The sequence below is a fragment of the Zophobas morio genome, unplaced genomic scaffold (assembly GCF_036711695.1).
Source record: "Zophobas morio isolate AGI-343-1 ecotype UQ-CSIRO unplaced genomic scaffold, CSIRO_AGI_Zmor_V1 ptg000024l, whole genome shotgun sequence".
NCBI lineage: Eukaryota > Metazoa > Arthropoda > Insecta > Coleoptera > Tenebrionidae > Zophobas > Zophobas morio.
This window is the reverse complement of record NW_026972129.1, coordinates 12,639,708-12,665,022: the sequence shown is the minus strand read 5'-3', so window position 1 is coordinate 12,665,022 and position 25,315 is coordinate 12,639,708. Positions and strand designations below refer to the sequence as shown.

At 31.4% G+C, this 25,315-nt stretch overlaps 1 protein-coding gene and 1 long non-coding RNA gene across 11 annotated transcripts in view; one reads left to right on the top strand and one right to left on the bottom strand.

Moving 5' to 3' along the window:
- The window catches only part of LOC135134864 (phosphatidylcholine:ceramide cholinephosphotransferase 2-like), an 82,233-nt gene that overhangs the window by 35,647 nt on the left and 21,271 nt on the right, over positions 1-25,315 (bottom strand). For 2 of the 10 annotated variants that reach the window (XM_064063727.1, XM_064063731.1), the window contains exons 1-2: positions 12,967-13,090; positions 9,177-9,321 (exon numbers count right to left, since the gene is read on the bottom strand). The exons of 3 other annotated variants lie outside the window; for them this stretch is intronic. Coding sequence is in view for 2 of the 7 variants with exons in the window: in XM_064063731.1 (XP_063919801.1) it covers positions 9,177-9,235 (59 nt within the window). In the remaining 5 variants the exon portion in view is untranslated. Of the gene's footprint in view, positions 1-4,654; positions 4,745-5,351; positions 5,456-9,176; positions 9,526-12,966; positions 13,091-25,315 lie in introns of those variants that run through there. 5 more of the 10 variants (XM_064063729.1, XM_064063732.1, XM_064063726.1 and 2 more) reach the window with 5 other exon arrangements.
- LOC135134872 (uncharacterized) lies at positions 4,688-10,333 on the top strand. Its single transcript, XR_010281401.1, has 3 exons — positions 4,688-4,748; positions 9,582-9,941; positions 9,991-10,333. It is a non-coding gene; the product is annotated as an uncharacterized LOC135134872 (long non-coding RNA).

Genomic DNA, 25,315 nt, shown 5'->3' with positions numbered 1-25,315 from the left:
ATGACGGTGGACTACCGAGATAATATAAAACTTCTTGATACCATTTGACCTTATTTTTATTGTTTTTCTGATTGACTAGTCAAACTGTTCATTAGTGCTAGACTTTGCGATAAACAAAATAAGCAACAATAATTATTGTTGGCGTTCAACATAACACCCGAGCAACGCTAGGTGTAATTCCGTCAAAGTTCACTTTAACGTTTTCGTATTCGGATGGCAACTAAAAATAAACGCAAGTTTTGTTGTATTCATCGATCTTGCAGTGAAATGTCAACGTACGATTTCCTCACTCCATTGTTGACATTTTATACACAAAAACCTCATAATGGGATTAAATAGCTTAGACTAGTAAGAACAATGTGGGGACAATCTGCCAGCTAACAAAACAGTAAATTTTTGATGAGGATTGATCGATGTTTGATTTTACACAACTTTACATTCCTATCTGCTGTTTCCTGTCCGTATATCGAACTTTATTAGTACTTAATATTTTATAGGCCATTTAGTAAATTAGGTTTCTCAATAAAATGAAATATTGCCACAGTGTGACAACTCGGACAAAGTGTGGTGAGGGTTTTCGTAAGGTTTGGTCGATACTAATTTGAACACACTTCTCCGGGCAGTGTTTAATAATGTGTAACGTTACAAACAAACCCACATGTTCGTCGGTTAACGTAAGGATTGGTTTGAATACATTATTGGCTTGTAAATTATAGCATTATTCCTACGTCCATTAATAAGTGTGACGATATCTGTATTCGTAGTTGAACAAATGCAATGAATACAAACAACTTTTTTATTTTCAAAAATAGATCGAAAATACTCAACTTCGATACAAATATATCCCTTGTAATTATTTCTGTGTGTATTCTATTAATTATTTTCTATTGTGGTAACATAAAGGTTGTAGGTACCCATTAAATGTATTTTGACGTTTATTACTCGACTACAAATATTTTTCTTTAGCTTAATTGCAACAATTTATTTTTGTAACACATTATTGACATGGGCTCGTTGAAAATAGTGAAACAGGTGAAATATCTGGAACGCAATTTTTTGACGTCTCAAAATATGGAGAGACTTTGATTTATAATACGTAATTTTATGTGTAGATAGTCTTCTATCTTCACCTTCCTATCTCCTCTTCAATCTCTTGTGTTTATAACGACAAATTACTGAAATTCAGAGCACCTTCATGTTATTTAATTGTATGGTTATTTACTAAAACAACAATTTTTTTATGTTTTTTCTTTAAACCAAATGTTGCTGCCATAGTTAGTGGTACCTAGAAATATGTTATTATACAAAAATAAAACAAAAACTGGAAAGATGCTGGGTGAAGCTTGTGAAATTCATGTGTCAGAGTTTCAAAAAGATTTGTTTGTATGTGGTAACACTTTTTAATTTTCTGAATACCGTTCCCTAATTTGATTTTTTGTTTTATATTAGACCAAAGTCGCAAAACAATTAAATTAATATTTTATTGTGTACATACTTGGCTGCAAATGACCTGGAAATGACAAATTTGAAAATTATATAAAAATAAAATTACACATAGACCATTTTTTTAATTTTAGTTTTTCTACACAAAAGTGCGCATATTTCAATAAATATTTTTAAAAAGATGTCGGTATCATACAGTTCAAGTAATAAAATTATGTTTGACGTCATATGGCTTATATACATATATGGTCCGAATCGTGTAAATAACCTAATAAAATTAGTCAAATCACCAATTGTGAGTAAAATATAGTTTTAACTACTGCATTGGTCATAAAATGTAGTGGATAACAGTTCAGGGAAAACCTACAAAAATTTCATTTTATGTTTTTTGAGTTATTGGTTTAACAGGTATTTCGATTAATGACTAGTGGTGGTTTATGGTTCGACACTTAATTTACTAGATAACAATGATAGAAACGTGATTTGATAATGCAAAGATTTACAAGACAAAGAATAAATAATATGTGTAAACCTTACTACTAGTAAACATCAGCTATTCAACATTCAGAATCTGTTGAATAGCTAAACGTGATCACTATAAAAATGAAGCTAAGTCAACTAATACATTAGGTAGGTATTTACGAGTGTACGCTACGTTCCAGAATTTATGCGATATGACTTAACCATGTTTTAAAATTACATCATTAGAACTATCAGTAGCAGCTAGCAGCATCATCATCGTTATTGTTGTTAATATGGATGTAAACCATATTTATTAGTGCCCACTTGATTCTATCAGTTGTTCTTAAATAACATGAAAATAATGAATTTTTATCAACTTGAATTCTGTTTGTAAAGTGATACCTATCTATTAAATATTTTTAATTAACTTACTTTGTTTCATTTTGAATGTTCTGGTGTAGAAACAATAAAGCACCGTCCCTTGGTATTGAAAAATTAGAAGTTTCCTCAGAAAATTGTCTTTTCATCTTGGTTTAAACTACTTTCAAAAACAGAAAATAACTTATTTTGAGTAACTGAGTTTAGCTCAAAAGACTCGGTTTTTGATACGTTCATACAAAACTACGAATCATTAAGGTAATGACGACGCTTGAAAAAGTTTAGGTTACCTGCCAACATTGTCGCAGAAATATTGCTTTTGCTTTATCTTTGTTATGCATGGATAATTGCATACAAAAAATACAGTCGTGAATCATTTCAGGGACGCCTTTTTTTATCAGCACACCAGGAATGCGTCGATGGGATTTTGTAATTTCAAAATAAGTCGATGACGTCGTGGTGTTTCATATTTTTTAAATAAATGTATAATATACAGGACTATGTACATAACAGTACGATCGCTGATCAAATTTTATTTTGTTTTCAATCAGTAATCAAGTTAGTGGTAATGACAGATCCACCCTATTTCTGGATCAGATCTACCAGGGGCGGCTGGTGCCGGGGGCACAAGAGCACGTGCCCCCCCAAAATTACAACGTCTACAAACACACTGGACATATCAAAATAGTAATTTTCAATTAAAAAAATTAACCGGAAATTTGTGTCATAATTATCAAAACTAATTTTTTTATTTCACTCCACTTGTATAAAATGTATCAAAATTTACTTCCACTTACATCTAAAGATGTGTCTTGGATATATGATATGTTATTTCCGACGATAAAAGCCGGGAACAGAGACCGAATCATGGCTGATTTAGACGTTCTGTTTACACCGCTGCCATGGAAACCTCACGTCCTAGCCGCTTGATTCACCTGGACTGGCGGTCCCGTTCCGACAGTGGTCGGCAGGATTGAGTTACTATCCCGGGTTTTAATTTTCATTCTGCGCTAACACGTATGATAAATATTCTTGGATAATCTTCTCGGTAATACAGACATTCGGAAACAACTACACACCGCTTATATTAATAATATTCAGGCACATAACGCAAGGGTCGACAAAAATTGCCATATATTACGCCGATTGATAATGTGCATAAAATTTTGTGGAATGTTTGAATTTGCTTTGCGTGGATATGACGAAAGTAGGGAATCACAAAATCCAGGTATATTTCCAGGTCTGATTGATTTTATGGCAACGGTTTTTAAAGGAACGCTAAAACTGTCCAAAATGAAATTTTGGATGCCATGAACGTAAAATTTTGACCGAAGGCGAAAAGGTATGTGGAGAAATCCTTTTTTATTTTTATTGAATGTATTTTTGTATTTATGTATTTCCGTCACCCAATTTCGTTTATTAATATCTTCAATTTAACTCATCAATCAATTGTGTCCCTTCAGTGCAAAAGGTCACGAGCCGCTACTGCAAAGTACGTCGGGTTCGTATTCTTATGTGAATCATGCTGTATATAATTTTAAATATGAGTACCTACGTTATGTAAATGTAGAGCAATCTGTTATTAAAAATAAGTGTGCACACTACCTATACAAATGACCTTGAGCAATATAAAAACAAAACTAGGATAAAACTTTTATAAATTCATTTACTACTTTCTTTGCGCAGGTGTGTCCACTACTTATTTTCGTCTAGTTCTTTCACTTTTTTTACTGTCCCCTCCCTCATAACAAAATTTTTGTGGATGTGCAGTTTGCGACTGATTTAAAAATGCGTTTTACAATACACAAAATATAATCTATAAATGTGTAACTAAAACTAAAAGAATAGTTATTTTTAATGACCTGTAAACACATGTTTAATTTTTTTAGCAGGCTTGGCGGAAAACTATTAGGTACATTAAACAATAAATTTCAATACCTAATTATTAATTTTAAAGTTATTTACTCATATATTTTCGGCTGTTATGTCGAAATTTAAAAATAACGCTTATTAATAGTGAACAGGTAGCTACGTACTAGGTTGTAATGAATGAAAATCGAGATACAAACAATAATTCAACTCTATAAATGTTTTGACAAATTATTTTCTGTGCTCAAAAATTATTGTTTGTTAGGTAACAGCCAATTAATTTGATTGGTTCATGGGTTTGTTATTAAAAATCAACTCGTGTGTAACATAAATAAATATCGGTTATGTATCCGTCGAAAACCATATAAACATGTTTAGACTTCTGTTTTATAGTATACTTAGTCGAACAATTTTGCGCAGCTCAGCTGATTATTTACTCAAGTGAATCTCTTCACGATAAAATTAAAACAAATAAAAATAGCAAACTAAAGTTAATACATACCTCAGTACACTTTATCACCATGTAATCCCAACACTGTGGTACTTTAACTGAACAAAATTTACCTCTTCGGCAGAAATTCACGAGGATAACTAATGTGAGTCATGCATGAACCCTACCACATTCTTTTTAGACACGTAATAATCATTGAAAAATAATTGCAGTACTCGAGAAGACTACTTTCACTAAATTTAAACTACGTTAGATTTTGCGTCAGTTCGTTATAAACTACTGGCGAAGAGATATTGTGTGTTAAATGTTTTGTTGTAACTGATTTGTTAGCATCACGGCATTCCCCACTTCGATTTGTTGGTAGAGATTCATAACAACAAGTCATAATTGTTAATGTCTACGAACATGGTTTCTGTAATTGTTAACACTTATGTCGCATTAAATTTCGAATCAACTTTCTGATTTAATTACGACGATCCGGTTTTAAAATGGGTACAGTCTGTCTCCGTATTTAGCAGAATACAGTATTAATGTTTTAAAGAAACACATGCTGCTAATGTCGGCAAAATAATGAATTTATTATTTTAGTATTTTCAATAGTATAGTTGCATGAAATGAACTTGGGACCGTGTTATTGGTGACACATTCTTTCATGGAATGGGTAACGTTAGTTGATAAACTGTGAATGGCTCTTGCGTCATTTGTAAATTTAACCTGCAAAACGTGCAAAATTTTGGATTGTACGCACCCTTCCTCTTCAATGGGGAATATTTTGTATTTGGACATTTTGGGTTGATATCACTAACACACTCTGAATAATACTGTAACTCGCAACTGGTCGTTCGTATGTTGATAAGACAACATAAAGCATAATATAAATAATAATTAAGGCATGTTGATAGTACATTCACCGATTTAATAATATGATTAACATCTCCTGCCATAAACCTAAATGATATGAAGTAATTGGTAGGCGGGTTTTTATTAGTACGTCATTGTGGTAATGTTGTGAGTGACGTGTTTTACCATGGTTTTAAATTACATAGTTGTTTTCGTAAAAGAAAAAAAAAAAAAAAATAAGGGGGCTTTAACAAAATTTGAACTTTAAAAAAGATTGATAAAAAATATCCAGTAACTGTAAAAAAAGTAGCGTTCTAGAACTTGTAATTTTGTACTATTTAAAAGCACTCAGAGATGAGTAAAAAAGGACTTGCCATTTTTCAAAATGTTTGACTAAACTATGGCATCCATTTTTTTTTTTTGACAAGTATATAGATATACATTTTTTTGGAAACTACTTACGAAGTAGATTCAGTAGGTATATAAGTAATAGCAAAACTATTGTTACTTGTCGAAAGAAGTCAATTTTTATTTTAAATTACACTCTTTTTCAGTTGTTCGTCATCCATTTTTAAGCTATTACGTCAAACTCATTCTTTTTTAATATAATGTTATATTTTTTGTTTTAGTTTTGGAGAGTACTCTTAGTATTTTAAACAAATCCTACATGATATCTGTATCTTTAATAGTTTTTGAAATGCGCATTTTATCTAACCAAACAATATTGTATATAAACCTCACACAAACGTGAAAAAATTTCTCAAATAATACCAAAATTGAAGATTTGTTACATTTTGGTTTTATCAAGTTTTGATGTATTTCTATTTTTTTTACTTTCCGAGCGTAAGCTAAAGAAGTATTGTAAACGGACCCATCCGGCTAATGGCTATTTTCACGTTGTTCCGACGTTCCATGATCCTTAGAATACAAAAAATTGGTTTTCCGGTTCCGTTTGACTGTCTACTGTGTCGGTTATCATTGGACAAATAATTTCCGAAACTAGTGGACTGATGTTAAATGTTTATTTGAACCATACAGTACTTTTTCAAAATATTCCTGATATAAAAACTTTACAGAAACACGATTTAGAAATTTTCTAAATCTCTACATATAGTGCGATGTTGACGAAGATTGAATTAAAGATTATTTTATTAAGAGAACTAATTTTAAATAAAAACGATGTAACTTGACATAAATATAACCAGAACATATGCGTTAGGTTATAATTTTGACTCTTGAAAAAAAATAATAAGGTCCCAAAATTTTTGTTGTACCCGCCCCTTTACGGAGAAGACCAGCCCTGGAAATAATATATTTATAATCGAAATATATTTGTATATATGTTAAACATATAAAGAAGAACAAAACTCGGCAATAAGAGATTTCACTACAACATTTTGTACGTATTTTAGGAAAATCATATAGATGGTAAACGCTAATCAGAATTTATCTAATCAAGTCCACTAACAATGTGATGTAGTCACCTAAAATTTTGGGAAGCAAATATTGTTAAAATTTAAAAAAATAACATATTCCTACACTTGTGGTTTATGAATCCGACTCCATTTTTTATTCTAGATGTCACAGCTCGAACGGGAATGATGAACTGTTTCACGGTTTTCGGCAAATACCACTAGTATTGAATTTATTCCATAAATAGTTTCCACGCTGTATAATAGAATACGCTATCGAACAACGGGAACAGGGTCAAGTCTAAAGGTAGCTCAAAACTGTACGTCCTGTTGGATCTGGCAAATAATCGTTAATTCAGTGTAATGCTAAACTAAAAGTTATGTTTTCTTGCAGCTTTGATATTTATTTTTTGAAAGGTGAAATGATTTTTTTCTAAAAATATTCTTCATCGTATGGTAAGTAGAAGTAAACTGTAGATTAAGGGTAATCAATTGAAAAAGTCATCAAGTTGGCGTTGCTTTTTTGATAGAAGAAAAACGCACGTGTTTTATTAATCTGTACTGTTTTAGGTTAATTGTAGACATACTTCACAAGCTTACAAAAACTCAAGGCCAACTTGATGACTTTTTCAAATGAATATCCGATATTATGATACCTAAGTTAATTGTTGAGAAGTTCATATATATTTAAAAAGTTATAGGGTGTCCCAGTTAAAATTCCGCGGTTTTATATCGTGAGAACGGATAGAGATATTGAAATTCTGTAAACGCTGTTGGTTTTGGCTTGAAGGGAAAAGCTTAATTTAGTACACTACAAAATGAGACCTTTTAACATCGCCAGCAGAAAACAAAGTTGCGATGTATGGCTTACTTTCAATGCTTACTGTTTTATTGTTGTGTTTCGATACAACATAAAAATTAATGCAAAAGTTTTTAGTTGAATAACACAATGCAACAACAATTTTGTTAAAGAGTTTTGCTTTTCACATCTAGAAATTTAAATTAAGTACTTTAACTGGAAAATTACAAATTTTTGACAATTGCGATTTTTACTATGGTAGATATTTTTGCTTGGTGTAAAATTACAGTATTTGGAAGTATCTGTTAAGAGCTACATTATAAGTAAAAAAATAAAATAAACGTAGATAATATCGAAGATAAAATGTCCTTAATTCCTTCATATTGAAGTTCGAACCTTAAATTTTGGTGGAACGTCAAATTATCTTTTCGATATTTTTACAAAAAGCAGCATCATCTCTATTTCTGTTTTTTTTTTTTTTGGTTAAAAATATACACATTCATTCTTTTAATACTTGAAATCTAGGAAATATTGTGACTCATGCCAGTAAGCTATAAGGGTGTCACGAACTGAAGTTGCTAGACAAAAGAAGCTGTTTACTTTTATAAAATTCCATTTGTCTGGGGTTACTTTTTTATTCTTGTAACAAGTTGAACTGTTTGTTTTCGATCTTCGTCTGTAAAGTTTTTACAAAGTTAACCTGGGTTTAAAAGCCCTATGTTTTAATTTTGTTTAGCTCTTGAATATTCCATACTCTCATTGAATAAAAACTAATTAAATTGAGCGCAATCTGCAACATGTCAAGATTTACTATTATTTTAATTAATTTTTTATTTATCTGCAAATTGATCAATAATATCATCAGTTCTGTTTCTACTTAGTTTCTTGGATTATTTGGACATTTAGTAACACGTAGGTTTTGTCTTGATTGTTGATCAACATTCTTGACTTCCTATTTAAAAGCAACTAGTGTTGATATATACGTATATATCAGTGAAAATGGTGGATTCACGAATGTAAAAAAATATACATATTGTCGTTTATAAACTTATATTAACGATAAATGATCAACTACAGCTAACATACCATACAATGAAACTAAAATTTTCCGGTGTTCTACATATTCGTATCATGCGAGATGAGTCACAATCCAGAAGAGAGGTTGAATCTGTCGCAACGAATTTGTCATCTAAGGCGAATTTTGAATTTGAATCATATGTTATCGGTTTAAAAAATTGCAGCAATATTAAATGTTTGCATCTATAGGACATGCGTCTTATGCGTGCTCCTTACGCACCTTTGTTTTTCTCTAATTTTGACGACCTTGTGTTTTAGCTATATTACCTTGAATCGCAAACAGATGACGAAGTCACATCCATGCATCAGTTGATTAAAATTAGATTAGTAATGTACATACGTGAAAATGACATCTATTTTAAGTTTTAATGTATCAATATTTAGCATTTAAAAACAAAATAAAATAACAATCTTTTTAAATGGCTATCTACTTAGAAATCCTCACCTTAAAAGTGCGCGGCGCCACTTTTCTCCAGTCTCGACGACAATCAGCTGAAGTTTCATTATTTCGAACTGTTCACACTTACACTATCTTTGTAGGAAAAAATACTAATACTGTTGGACACTGGCAGTTTTGAGTATGAACTAGTCTGGAATAGATGGTTATTGCATGTGCTGAATCATTTTTGCTCTTAGAACTGTACGTAGTCATAAACGATCAAAAGTAACTGTTTAACGGACTAAAGCCGAATTTGTGCAACACGTATGAAAAGTTGATGCTGAAAATATTGATTAGTCTGGTCTGTCTATATATTCAAATGAGATTGTTTCGGTCAGGGAAGACATACATATAACTGTATAAGTACGCAAAAATTTCACTTTGGAAAACTACCATCGAATTTATTTTCAGCGGACAAACAACTGGCATTTGTCCAAAGGTTCACCGCCATGTGCGTCCAGTTACAAGAAAGTCCGAGGAAATTGTTTTCTCATGAGAGACGGAAGATTTAATTAAATTAGCCGCATTAGTAATCAAAATGTTTACAGCATAACGTTCATGTCTGCACGGGACTAAATATAAAGTGACCCGTTTATGTGTGACAGAAGTAGGTAACATTTCAGGAATTTAACTTGGTTGTGTTGATTTAAGATCACAGGGACGTGTTTTATGCATAAGTTATGGAAAATGTTAATCTCTACAACTACACAGAATACGAAACATATTCAAGGGAATTTAGTCGGTTCGTAACATTCCTGTTAATTATTAGTAGTAAGTGAAATCCTAACATACTTCCTTCTGTTTATATGTTATGTTGTAGGAGCAAATAACCGAGTCTACAAATTCCTTTCAACTTAAAGGAAAACGAAGTAGCTATTACACAGTATTTTTAGATTTAAACATGTACACTTTAAAGATAGTTCGTTTGACAAAGTTGAAAGTAGACTTAGACTGTAGTGGTTGAAAAAAAAAAGAAAAAAATGTCTATATATTTTAACAACAACAAATAAAATCTTTTTGTTTTGTTACAATTCGAATATAGCGAAAAGAAACATTTTTAGTCGTTGGCTACTAAATGATCGTGTTGTTTACTGTATTTTTGATTCACAAATAGAAATGTAAATGCAACGAGAGCATAACTTCAACAACTTAAAAAATACCAACAGAAATTTTGATCTCTAATAAATTAAAGAAAAACTGATAAAATAAACTCCATTCCAATCAATATAACATTCATAATTTTCAGTGTCTCATAATTATTATTGCTTTTGTAGTCAAAATATGAAGAATGTTTACAAATGATCGTCACACTAATTTACCATTCTAACCGTAATATTTATTATTTACATAAATTAGCACGTAACTTTAGTTAAAAAAAAAAATTTAATTACATTTCTTGTTTAAAACATTCACAGCCTGTTTTAGATATGTAATTACAAAACACCACAAATGTTACATATCAATTTTTTACAAAAAAATATTGTATATTTTAAGGTGAGTTGAAACTAATTTATTTTCGGTTGAACTTGTCATGTTAATACATAATTTATTAAGAAGCTAGCTATAGAAATTTAGATACCTGAGATAACTGAAATTTCAACAACTTTCATACCAGAATGTGCATTAGTATATTTAAAAACTGTATCTCGAAGAATTGTGTTTTAAATCGTAAGACTGTGCTAACAAACAGAAGCCATTCTACGTACAGTAAAGTATTCTTTTAGATTATTATAAAAATGCTTGCTGAAGAAGTATTCATGCGTGAATGTGACGGCACTAAGAAATCCTTTTAAGAAGAATGAGAAGCTCTTCAATCGCTGACAGGACTTGTGGCCATCAACATTTTTAGACGATTTTATACGATTATATTAATTTAGCGGTCATAAGATACACATAATCTTATTAAACTTTGTCAAATGTTAGCAGCATCTTTTTGGTATTAGTTTAATTGTTCCAATTATATCTCAATATGCTCTATGTGGATGTCACTCATTCAAAACGTTTAAGTTTACAGTGGCCAATTTTATGTAGTTAATGGTGTAGAATTGAGCATTTGTGGCAACAAATAAAATTGATTTTTGTTGAAATATTGTATGCCTCAAACTGCAGTTGATTAGCAGTTGGCAAAAGAGAAAATTTGTTATATTATTAGCTGCTTCAAAAACGTAATTACATTTGGGGTCATGTTATCATCCTTCTTTGAAAAGTATAAATTAGTGAAGTATAGAAGAACTAATCATATTTTATTCCGGCAAGGAAAACAATTAATCAAACGAAAGGACATCATAAAGAAATACATTTATCATTAAACAGACAATAACGTAATAAATCGAATAAAGTTATCTCAATTATGAAAACGGAGTTGTGAAAAAAATAATGTACACAATTCATTGTGAATACAAACTTTGTATTGTAGCTGGGTATATTGATTTGGACTGGAGTTTATGCACAACGAAAATATACAGAAGCAAATAAACTGCAATTTGTAGCTTTTAAATCTGAAAATATTTAATTCAATTATGCATGAATTGTAAATGTTTAAACTGTTCCAAAAAGTTTCAGATATCAGATTTTTACCTTTTGAATGAAAAAAAGTTTTCCATATTTGATGCTGATATGTAAATTTCATACTGTGTGTCCGTATATTGTGGAACAAAATCGATGATTCATTTTGGTGACGTCAAATATTTTTTGTTTGGAAAAGAAGTCTCGGTAGTCTTTATTTTTAAAAATGTATTGGCGTCTACCACCATAATAAAAATCATACTGCGGTAGAAAATTATAAAACAAAAATAGTTTAGGGAATATGTGAGGAGGGGCATTTATAGCTGGAGCATTAACTGTGTTTTTATGTACCAGAATAATATAAACAAGATAAAAATGTATTTTATTTTCTTTGAAGCTGTAAAAATGCTGTGTTTTTCTAACGTGAATTTTAGCAGTCTAAATTAATTGCTTATTAAATATTTAATAAAGTTATTTTAAACTAATGAAGATACCGCTAGTATTGTTGGTTGCAGTACGAAAATGGGTCAAATGAAGTGAGGAAAAAAGACTTTAATTAACGTCGAGGAGGAGATATTTTAAGCGAATTTATGTCAGAGATTTAAGAATTACTGCTTTTAGAAAGCAATATTCTCAGTATAAAAATAAACAGTGATGCTCGAAAAACGTAATATTTTATTCTACAACTATTCGACTTCCTCGTAAATGTTTACTTTGAATGTGTAGTTTGACGTTGTTTTGTTAATTTAAAACATCCGATTACATGTGAAGAGACGCTAGATTTTGAAGTTTTAGAATAAAAAAAAACATGTTCTTTACGCATGTATATTTTATAATCTTTGCTGCAGTTTGTAGCATAAAACGATGGCATAGACTAATTGGTGGAGCTTACTTAACTGAATATGAATTAAAAAAAAAACATTTCTTAAAATTTGCCCAATGTCTTACAAAAATGATCTATTGGACAGCATGCTACAGAACCGTTAGTTTCTTTTGATACCCTCAATATATTTTTATTGCTGCAGCCTGTACTCATAAACTTAACAATTACGTCACACTATCGATTCGCTGTTATTATACATTTCAGAAGCTCTGGTCGAATTTTTCCCGAATTATTTTCGGCAATAATTTCGTGCTTAAACAAAACTCATAAAAAAGCTTGTCCTGGTTACATTACAGTTGCTGAAATGGGTGAAAGCCGGTTTTCAGCAGGATGTTCATGAGCTTTTTGTAAATAATTCAGCGCATGTAATAGTGATTTCAGCACATACAGTCAACAACATCGATTTACCTTGAAAATCACGTCTAAATAATATTGTCTGTCCTGAAAACACTGCACTAATTCAGGTCTTTGGAGAATGTTAGGTTATGTTTGCTCTGAATATTTAGCTTTATCAGCATAGGACTAATTCAGCTCCCCGGCTGAAACTGTGAATCGGTCAGGACGACGTTCGAGTTCCTTCAAGCGCATGCTCTTCACTCTTTCATTCAAGAAAACATTCTTTTCTGAGAATTTAAGGTGTAAAACCTGAATCATTCCCTCCCACGTTATGCAGTTTTATTCGGAACACCTTTCAAACCTTTTTTCTCAAAACATGGTAATAGAACATAAATTTCGCTGAAAAGGTCATAAATGAGTAGGTCACCCACATATTCTTTGTAAATATTGATTTTAAGACAAAGGATTTTTGCAATGATTTGTCGGTCTGAAAGGGTATGATCAGATTTCGAGCAGACTCGACTACTACTCATTGTAACATGTTATCATGCAACAATGCATGTTCATGCTAGACATATCGACCGTCATAGTCGTTTCAGATTAATATTAAATGCCGATTATTTTCAACTGCTAATATAACATTATATTACGACACTATAAATATTTTTGTTATAAAACTGTGCACTTAGGTGATTTAAAAAGCAGCAATAATGATAATAAACGAAATGTACACTGCATGCATACTACGTCAAATCTAATAAGCTTTAAGATAGAAGATATAAATAAGTAATAAAACTCAGCTTACAATAACCTGTAAATTACAAGTAGCAACATTTTACATTCACTCTTGAAGAAAGTGATTTATATTATATTTTTATAAATAAAAAAAATTAGACGAAGGTTATTTCGACCTATAAAGCAAAAACTAGCGGCATAAATAACACTCCCGTAGCCCCTGCTCCAAGAATTTGCTCTCCCAAGTACGGACTATGTAAAATATATTTAAAGCAGATAAGCAACGGGAAAAAATATCTTCTCAACATTAATAACAAGCTTCAGTTCAAGTGTTTATCTTTATACATCGGAAGAATGTCACATAGAAATTACTTTGATTTGAATGAGTTTGTCCCCTCAAAACACAGTACTAAAATTACTAATTAAGTTCCCTTTTCCATTTTCCTTGGTTTTTCATAGTTCTTTGAATACGTAAGTATAGGTTTTTCGTTTCCATATATCTGTTTGTGGTAAAACACTAATCAAAATTTTAATTGTTTAAATATCCCGTTTTCTTGTATTTAATAGTGTACTAAATAAGTTTACAAATAAGACTTATTTTAAAAAATACGTTTAGACTATTAAATGCGAAATTTCAAACATAAACACTGACTTCGGGATTAGAGAAATGGGATATTACAAATGTCTAAAAAGGGTGTTAAAATAAACTGCAGTAACCAATTTGCTTTATCGATTAATTGGAAAGAGCGCATCTATTGTTAAAAATTTTGCCGTACGTTGTGATTATTGTTAGTAAAAACCTGACGACATTTTCTCAAAATTATTAAATATTTGATGTCTTCGAGAGTGAAGTTCTGTGTAAAATGCTTTAGAATTACTTAGACACAAGTTCTAAAAAAGTACATGATTTAGTCTTACCAATCTTCTTAAGAAGGAGTTATCTAATATCTCTCAAATCCTGGGGATAATGTAAAGTTATGATTCGTGCTAAAATTAGTACAAATGTCCCAATGACCTAATACTGGAAGATTACTCATTTCCTGTGGACATTGATAAATTATTTTGAACTGATTTACTTTTTGCGATGAACGAATGTACAAATATGTGTTTCTGTGCGAAATATTTAAACTTTTTATTCGATAATTTTATGGCTTAGATCCCTTTCGTTCAATTTAGAAAGCATACTCGTCACTAATGGTTGATTATCTAAGAGAAGACTATTTTGCAGACTTAATGAACTGTTTTTACTTCCCGAGCGTAAACTAAGGAAGTACTGTAATAGGGTCAATCCGACGAATCGCTACTTTTAGGTTTTTTCGACGTTTCATGACCCCTAGAGTAAGAAAAAGTAGGTCTTCCGTTTCAGTCTGTTTGTCGTCTGTATCAATTTTTATTAGATAGATAATCTCTGAAACTACTGGACCGATTGATGTCAAATTTTGTATGTATATTAGGAATATCGTGTAAACGCTGACCAAATAATATTCTTCTGATTTTTGTTTTCGTTTTACTGGCAATGTTGCAAATGTCTTCCACACCTGCACAAAGTCTATGTCTTAAATGAAACCTAAAGTCGTCTTTGTTTCAGAATTAATTTCATCGTTGAAAATTCAAAAAATGTGCTTATACTTCCCCACAAACAAAATATGTTTTGATTTCTTGTATAATCATGGGACTTTGTCTGAAGTAGAACATTTGTCACTCGAATAATGAAACTTCCAATTCAGTCTCGTAGAACAAAATATATTATTAAAGCACTTTGTGTATGAATATTTTAGTTCATTTGTCTCGTTTATTTGTTGGTCAATTTGTATAATTTAATAAATTATTGTTATTGTACATCGTTACATCGACCATTAAGCATGGTGCCACGCTTGTTTTGAACTTACAATACGGGTTAATTTGTTGATACGAAACTCAAGTCGTTTATACATATTTTGTAATAACTTATTATTTTGTCTATTATTTTTAACCTACATGTGGAAAATACTAATATATATGTATATAATATATTTTTAAACTAAATTAACGCTAACACACTAAACTTAATACAGCGTGTTGTGACTAAAGGCACAATATTATTAAAAATAAAGAAATGAAAATCAAATTAATATATTTTTTGGAATAAACATCATAAACAATATTTGTTGAAACTGTTACATTTAATAAAAATAGGAATGGTTGGTGATATTTAAGATACGTATGTAGAACTTTGGCTGCATTCATTCTTCTGTTTGTTGGAAACCTACGTTAGACTTTGTTAATTAAATTTACATATTGGTACTTACTTCCATGAAACTCTGGTAATTTTGCAGATGAATTTGAATTACAGTTTTTTTTATCTAAAATTACGTTCCTTCACAACAATTATAATGGCCCGTGAATTGGTTAAACAGATGTGTGTGAAAGGAGCAGTCACCTTATAAAGCATTTTGGGAGATACCTATTAAGATTTTTGTTAAATTTGTCTCCAAGGGGCGAATGAAAACCAACAAATTTATAAAAAAAATCAGTTACTTTATTACTAACTGAATTGTTTTATTATCAGTTTTAACTAATTAAACAAAATTGTACTTCAATCTCAGTATAATAATAATAATTATTATAGTACGTATTTTTTTTATTTTTACCACTCTCGTTCATTTCATACTTACCTGTTGCAATAGAGTACGTTTAAATAAATTAAAATTTCTTCAGAGAATAAAAAATTACTGCCGTTTGTCGGTAACTTTAAGTGATTTACACGGCACATTTTTAACTTACATATTGGACAAGGGACTGATGACCGTTGTTATGTTAGCAACTTTAACTAGAAAAATATTGTTATTTACTTATCTAATTGTAAATTTTGTTGATTCTTTACACTTTGTAGAGTATGCATAAATATATAGAAATTAAAGTAATTGTGTAAACGTAATAGTTTAAAAAATATGAATTTTCTAAGGTGAAAATACGTAGTGGTACATAACTAGGGACTTATATACCTATTGTTACGACGGCGGTTCTAGTATGTACGGCGATGATGTATGACTCATCAAGCGGAAGTCGCGATGGGTATTCCAGAAAGACCTCGATCACGGAACTATGGGTTTAAATAGAGGCCACCTTCGGGAACGAGTTAGTGTCAGCCAAGTGAAGTCCGGACAATGGGAGAAGCTCAATCCATTCCAGTCGGAATTATTGTGTACATAATCGCTGTGTAATTACTAATTTGTCGTGCAAACTTGAGTTACTAAGAAATAAATTGTTAAGTTTTACCCACGCCGATTTTAAATCATTGAACATCGTAACAATATGTTAAATAAGCAAGGACTATTCTTTTTAATTCAGTACAATAACACTGTACAATATTTGTAAATGTGATCGCACACGTACACCGTACAGTAATGGTTTTTTTGTATTTATTTATCATTAAAAGTTTTGATTATTTTGATGATGATGCTCTAGGATGATGGATGGAAGCACCATATAAGTAATAATAAATAGTGTGACGGTCTTGGTTGAGGTTTATTCCAGAACTCTGGTACATACAAAAGTACAAGATGAAAAGTAGCGACTAAAGGATTGGTGAGGACACAACCCCACGTTTACAACCCCAAGTACCTGCTTAGAATATTATCATGGAATTTCCACCATTAATTACTTACTTAAACGTTGGTTCAAATGGGCAAAAGAATTGTTCAGTATATCGGGTGTTCAATTGAAAAATCAGTTAGAGAAGGCCTTGGAATTTCATTTGACACAAACGGCAAGTCTGTTCTTATAACATCCATTTGGCAGAAAGATAATTAATCTGTTATATGCTATATGTTATAAGAACAGACATGCCGTTTGTGTCAAATGATATTCCAACGCCTATTCTGAGTGATTTGATACTTGATAGTCTGTTGTCTAAATTACACATGGACACATGTTGTACATTCTATACCTAATAAAATGAGTAATCCATATTCTAATTTAGATTTTACAAAAATACCGAAGAGGAACATAAGGCACTCACTATTTGTAAAATGCTTGCAGTATCTACAGGCTGTCCGCAATGTCGTGAAGCAAAAACTACATAAAAAAGTTAAACAAACAAAACTATCGTTTTTATCATTATTCATAATAAGTAAAAAATAACAATAGAAATTATGGGAAGATTTATACGATTTATGAAACAGGTTTTTTTGTACTCGGGGTAACTGTTTAAACTGTTTATATTTAAAAAAAAGTGGGTTGGTGTAAGATGACGTCATGGGAAGCCACATTGTAGTTTCCCTAAATTTCACTACCGAACGACGAAGGTAAGTGACATAATTCGTTAAATTTTCCTTTATTTTCGAAGATACAAAATCCTACACAATTTTTAATTATTTAATGCTAAAATGTGTGTAGAGTTTGACTCTATTTACACTAGAATTAGTGTTGTTAGTGATTAGATAGCCGGAGAATATTTAGCTATTAAAGCTATTTTTGAAAGTAGCCGGCTCTTTAACAACCCTAAGTTGTTAGTGACCAGAACGAAAAATATCCTGTTAAATATCCTTATATTTATCCAGCTATTAAAGCTATTTTGAAAAGAGCCGGCTATTTAATACAACTAACTAGAATATAAACATAGGCTCTAGTAAAATAACATAATGATATAAATAAAATAAAAATATATGTTATTTAATTACGTTTATCGCACTAATACTAGTGTAATTAGTGTTGTTAGTAAGTAGATAGCCAGAAAATATCCGGTTAAATATCCGGATAAACATCATGCTAGTAAGGTTATTTTTGAAAATAGCCGACTCTTTAACAACACTAACTTGTTAGTGAATAGATAGCCGGAAAATATCTGGTTAAATATTCGGATAAATATTTAGATGTTAAGGCTATATTTGCAGAGAGTCGAGAGAACAAACAACACTAATTAATACCACAAATAGAATTCTGATTTTACCTTATCAAAAACGTATTCTCCTTTGTAATATGTATGTATATATTTTTATTGAAAGACCGATTTGCTACCGCTTGCGCTATATACGAATACGTTTCCATAGAAGGTAAACTGTTTTCTATTCCATTTGAACACAGGTAAATTACACTTTGTTTCCAGTTAACTTGGCATATTGTGAGATTTTTAAACATGAGATGATCACTTTTTTCAATTCTGTATACTCGATGTCATTATTATTATTAGGGTAAGTTGGTCAACAGGCATTAGTTTCAGTTACAGATCAACTGCATACAGATGGTATAGATGTTAAACTGAAGAATAAACGGTTGAATTACGACAATAGGACAACTAGGGAGATGGGAGAAACACCATAGAACAGTTGTCACATGAACATGTCAAAAGTATCTGGATGCTGAGTATACAGAGAACACATATGAAATATGGGAGGGAACTTTTCAATATTTATACTTACGATGAGTTGGTAAGCAGAATAAATGATGGTACCGGGATGAAGAAAATGACAATTTGCTAAGGAGATCAGGACAGTTAATTTGGAAATGTATTACATTATGAAGAAAGTTCAAGGAAGCTCCAATGCGTCTCTTCTGTAAGTCATCTAAACCAAAACGTGCTAACAGTGCGGAATGGGATGAGCCCCTTGCGGGATAGAGGCCATCAGTTCTAAAAACCAGGAATTTCAAGGAAGCCTCTGAATCTTTTTCAAAGAGTTAATATAAATTTGAGAGAACGGAAACTAAACCATGTTTGCATACTCAAACACGGAGTGCATATTAAGCAAATAATAATTTTAATTCAGATCGTAGTCTCTTGAAGTCATTGATAATCTCAATGTTATTAGAAAACTTTCATTGAGTTTGCAAATGATAGAAGGTGTAAACCATGGGGAAAAAGGACTTATGGAGGCGACGGGTTTTAGAATATACACGTCAAGAGTCTCTGACTATACAAAAGACAACAAGCCAGATCAAGATCTGTAATATCAAGAATTGAATCATGATTAATCAATATAACTGTATAGGCCAGGATAATCAGCTTTCTTAAAATTCCAAAGTTTATTTTTCGAACTGTTCCTATTGATCACTTTTAATTAAGATTCACGAGAATGTAGTAATTAGAAGAAGTGCAAGGTGAACGTCCTCATCCAGTAAAGTATCCATCAAATTCAAGACCGAGCAGTGACAAATTGGAGATAAGCAAGTATAGAAAATGAACGTTTGCATTTCCCACGTTGTTAATCTGTTAACACTCACAGAAATCAAGCAAGTTGACAAAAGTGAGATAGCTTTCTGCTTAAAAATAAAATTTTGTTTAAATTTCTGTGCGATTCATAGTCATACCGAGAATACATCGAACTCCGCTCGTATGCTAATAAATGTCGATCATTTATAAAACAAATAGCAAAAGTGCCTTCCAGCACTAAACTAAATGATAGTCCTAAGAAAATATACGTATCAATCGCTTTTAGCTTACACACACTAGGATTGATAAGTTTATAACATTATTACAAGAATATAATTTAAAAAAGAATAGTGTCAGAAAGTTTTCTAACGATTATAGTGTGTCTGAAAAAACTGTTTTAAAATATCTAAAACAAAACACTGTTGATTAGAATTTCCGTATATTAGTAATAGATAGAAACAGGGATGTTAATGGTAGATTTTGCTTAAATACATATCCAAATGACCTAATCTCAAAGAGTCGTTTAATAAAAGCCTAAGGTGAAGCTAAGAAACAAAAACCAAAACATGTCGGCACCAAAAACCCAAAGGGTTATATTGATAAGATAGATTTAAACTTAACAAAGACATCAAAACAAGAACTAACTATCCAGAAAAGGTAAAACGAATTGAGGCAGCTTTAAATTTTTGAAAACCTTTATTCCAAGCTATTAAGCGGTTTTACCCCTTAGAAATAACGAAACTATACTTAAATAAGTAAATTATAGATAAAATAATAGATAATAGACCATTATTAATAGGAGTACATAATATTAATTTATTAAAGAAATAATTAAATTCCACCAAGATTTTAAACCAATTTTTTCTAAAAGATGCAGAAGCAGTTTTTTCTTTTGTAATAAAAGCAGAAAATCTTTTACAAATATCTTATATTGTTTGTTTTCCAGATTATGATACCGCAAAATTGTTAAACTACTATGGCTGCTGGAGGCAATTCAACTTCATGGTATCTTTGTTTGTAACTATCCTGTTTCAGAAAAAAATATTGAATAGTGAATCAAAGTGCAAAGAGAATATTGAGGTTGGAACTCTCTTCACAAAAACACTTTCAATCCAAAGAGTGTGTTTAACCAACTGTACCATATCAAATACTGAATACAAAGATCTGTTCAGGCACAAAGGGTCTGTTGTTACCTTTGAAAGAGATTTTGACAGGTTTCAAAGAATGTTTAACCTTCCACTGAAGTTAATACATTTCCCACAAGGTGAAAACCCACGTCCGCTGAATGAAGGCGCAGCATATGTTGCATTTCATAAGAATGTCTTATCTTCCATTAGGGATGTGGTCAACGGTAGTTACGATATTATGGTTCACACTGCATTACCACGATTTACTGCTCATTTCTCTCTCCACAAATCAGACCGGAAAGTGTTGCTTATTGGAGAAGCCAAGGCAGCAAATTGTTTTGTTGATGATACATTATACATTGCAACTAAATCCGTCACGCACATCTATACAATTAAAACCCGTATTACGAAAAGGTGTTGCTTTATAATGCATTAAGGCAGAGCTACTATTTGATGGTGAAACTCCTGTTGAATGCCGCTTCATATCAGGCATTATGCAACTTACGGCATACCGGTCAAGCTGACCTGGCGGGCGACATTTGGAATACTCACTTCATCTGCAATACAGTTTGATAGTATTGGAACGAATCAAAGATGAAATACAATAATTCCGGAGTTCGTAAAATTATAATCATTAACCTAGAACAGGTTACTAAAATTGAAGAAATTGAAGATGGATTTTTTGATATCTCTATTTCACCTGATGAGAACAAAGACAATAATGGAGAACAAGAAAGGAAGAGGAAAAATGAGAGGTGATACGACACCATCAAGAAGAAAAAGAAGCCACATGATAGGTTAAAAAGAAGTATGGAAAATACAACGTACAAAAGTACATTAAATTTAACCACGAACAGAACTCGTCTACAGAAAACATTTTTCTATTAGACATTTTTTCAAAAACGAATTTTTTGTTTAACGAGCCGGCCATAGATTTCTTCAATTGTTGAGCGTAAATTTCACTTTCGATGCATCATTTTTTGGCGAGTTGGCTAGCGATAACGTTTTATCAGTTTCAAAACATTTAGTTCCTTTTCGACTTTCTTTTGTGGTATTTTCACTTTTCGTTGTGTGAAGTTGTGTCCCGCTATTCGAACAGTGAATACACGGACATGGTGCTAGTGTATGGAGAAGCCCAGGGAAATGCAGTGCAAGCATGAAGAATTTTGATATTCTTGAAATTTTGTGGGAACGAGTGATACGTGTTGCTGAAACAATTCAAAACAATGAAATTATGTTACAAAGAGTCAAAGACTCATTTCGTCGCCGTCTTCAGTGTTGTCTAGACAATAATGGTGGCCACTGTGGACATTTATTAAGGAGTTTTTGGCGATTTCAAGGTAGGTCTCCATTACCTATTACAGGCTTGCATTCAAATGTTTACATTTTTTGTTCCGTGTTGTGTTCATTTCTTAAACCTCTCCGCAAGAAACTGCTTTGTTAGCCATGGGCGGGTAGGTGAATTTGTATTAAATCTTTGACTAATTTTAACTCAATCATGAAAGGGTTTTACGACAAAATGTTATTTACAAATTTAATTGCTTTGGATTAGTTCTATTACGAGTTAAAATTAATGTACTTTTTTCTATAACAGGCTGTATGTCAGAAATAGAAGGTGAATGCTCACTATAGCTGCGATGATGAAAGATAGCAATAAGTGGAATAAAAAAAGCGTGTTAGAGTGGTATTGTCTACTGCAAATCCTCCTCAGACTCATTGAACAATAGTGGATCCTAAATAGGGAATTGTTGATAAAAAGTTGTATCTTCGGTGAAGGAAGAAGCGGACGTGTCTTACGAATAATTCATAGTACTGGTGTCTCATCTGCAGCAAAAACCATTGGGAAGATGAAAAGGAAAACGAGACGAGAAAAGTAAACTCAAAACTTAAAACTCGGGGTGGCGATAGAGTTTCATTTCAGCGGATTGTTATACAATTCCTGGTACATACACACTGATCTTGGATGGACTAGATGGTGACCCTTTATGCGGTCGTGCGCTATAGGATGAAGAAAAGAAAGTTGTATTTGCTGGTTTACAGAAAATCCACAATTCGGATATTTTGCATGGAGATATTCCAGGCTCGAATATTTTGATACACGGGCAGAAACCAAATTGTATCTACATTATAGCTGGAGCAATTTAAAGGGGAAATAAAACAGGTTTTTTCGCTTCTACATAGTCTCTACCCCATTTCAGTTTTGCGTAGAAGGTTAATTATTTGTGGAAATCTTTAATATTTGCGATATAAAGAATCTACGGAAATAAAATAAAATAATTTATTAAAATATAAGTGTGCATAAGTGAGCAAGTCTTTTAAAGACCAGTTATCCACGAATACTTTGCGCTATTTTTTTTTGTTGATACACTTTGAGAGCATCATGTATTATTACTACAAAAATGTAAATAAGAATTAATAATGTAAAATGGTTGAATTCGTGGTGTGACATCAGTGTATCTTTAACAATATTATTTATAAAAATCAAAAATAACGGGGGACCTAAAATGGGCCTTGAGGTACTCCGGCGGTTGGTGTCACTCTCTTAGATCAGATGTGAAAAATTCCACAAATTGTGCACGACACTATGAATAAATATATTAACGACTGGTTAAATTCAAGAAGTTAGTGAGACAAATGTAATATCAATTGTTTAGAACGAAAATCAGTATATAAAACGTTCACGCACGAAATCATGCTCATGAACAAACATTTCAGGATTGATTTCATAATAAATACATTTAGATATGTCATACCATATCATTTAAAAAATTGTAGAAAAATATACCAACAATGACGGGTTGATTTTCTTTAATACTGAAGATACTTTTGCTTGTTTCTAAACATCAGGAAAATTTGATCATTTCAGGGCCAGCTCATATAAAGATTTTACAGAGACAGATCAGCAATTTTTAATTTAGAACATGATCCACTCCAGAAGTCCAAAATATGTTCATTCGATCAGCAAGCAGTATTGAAGTGGGGATTGTTAATAATAAATGTTTGTGTACAGTTGGAAATCACTTTATACACATTTAAAGTAATAGTTTATGATGATGCCTTTACACTTCACACCTTGGCTATCATACATTACACTATGTATGCGAGAGAATTTTTTCTGTTTCTAGCGTTTACCATTTACATGTATGGTAACACCACTTATTCATCGTAAAATATATATCTCTTCTATATTGATGTTTTGTATTTATATAACTCTTACATTAATCCTGTTAGACACTAATGTCTGTTGGATATTAATAATATATTTATTTATTTATTTATAAATTTGTGGACATTAATTTTCTGACTAGGCGTTCCCAGTCAACCGAAATTCTATTTTTTTTTTTCAAAATAAAGAATGTATCCGGTTGTAAGAAAAGATTATCTTACATTCAATTTTATCTTTACAATCAAAATTTACATAAGACAGAAAAAATGTTGAAATTGGTCTCCATCTTGGTATAAATACAACCTAACCCTTTTTTAGGGGTATTGCGATCGTTCATAAACACACACTTTGTGTCTGTTAGATAAGATCAATTTTAATAAACGATAGACGTTAATAATTTGCTTACATTTTATTATGTTAAAAAACTCCTGATAATTACATGAACAACTTAGTACAACAATACTATATTTATCTTAAAATAATTTTTCCACTAGATTTTTTTTAGAAGGATAGATCGATTGGATTGCCGTCGACAGTAATTATGCCTTTCTACTTTAGACATACGATACATACATGTATACATCTACAAGTCCTACTATCCTATAAAAGGTAAGTTTTTGACAATCCATCAGTACAAAAGATAATTTGTTACAGATATATTGTCATTCATTAATAAATGTTTGTGTACAGTTGGAAATCACTTTATACACATTTAAAATAATAGTTTATGATGATGCCTTTAATAAATAAAAAATATAAATCAAGATATATTGTCATAAAAAGAAATTATATTTTAAACGCTAGAGTGGAGAATATTCTGATAGTAGCATCTAAAGAAAAAAATGGATTAAAGTTATTTAGACAGAACTGCCCTCGCGCTTGAAGTACCTAGATACCAACAAATACAGCTTTTTCGAAAAATAAAAATTAATTTTGCGAATTTTATTTATGTTTTATCACAACACCTATAAGTTAAAAATAGAGATATGTGAGGACTGCTAAAGCACGGGTAAAGAAGCGGGCTATGCATTGGCATAAATAATATCCCCGTAGCCCTTGCGCCACTAAGGACACAGTCCGCACAAGTGCAAACAATGTGAAATATTGTTGAAGCATATACCCAACTGGAAAGAAAACATTATCAGTACATGTTTAACTTCGATTGCGTTTATGCATGGAAATAATGCGACAATTAAGCACGCTGCAAGCTGCCTGATTGAATGATTTTGTCTTCCCAAAACAGAGGAGGCGACTAAAATGATTAAA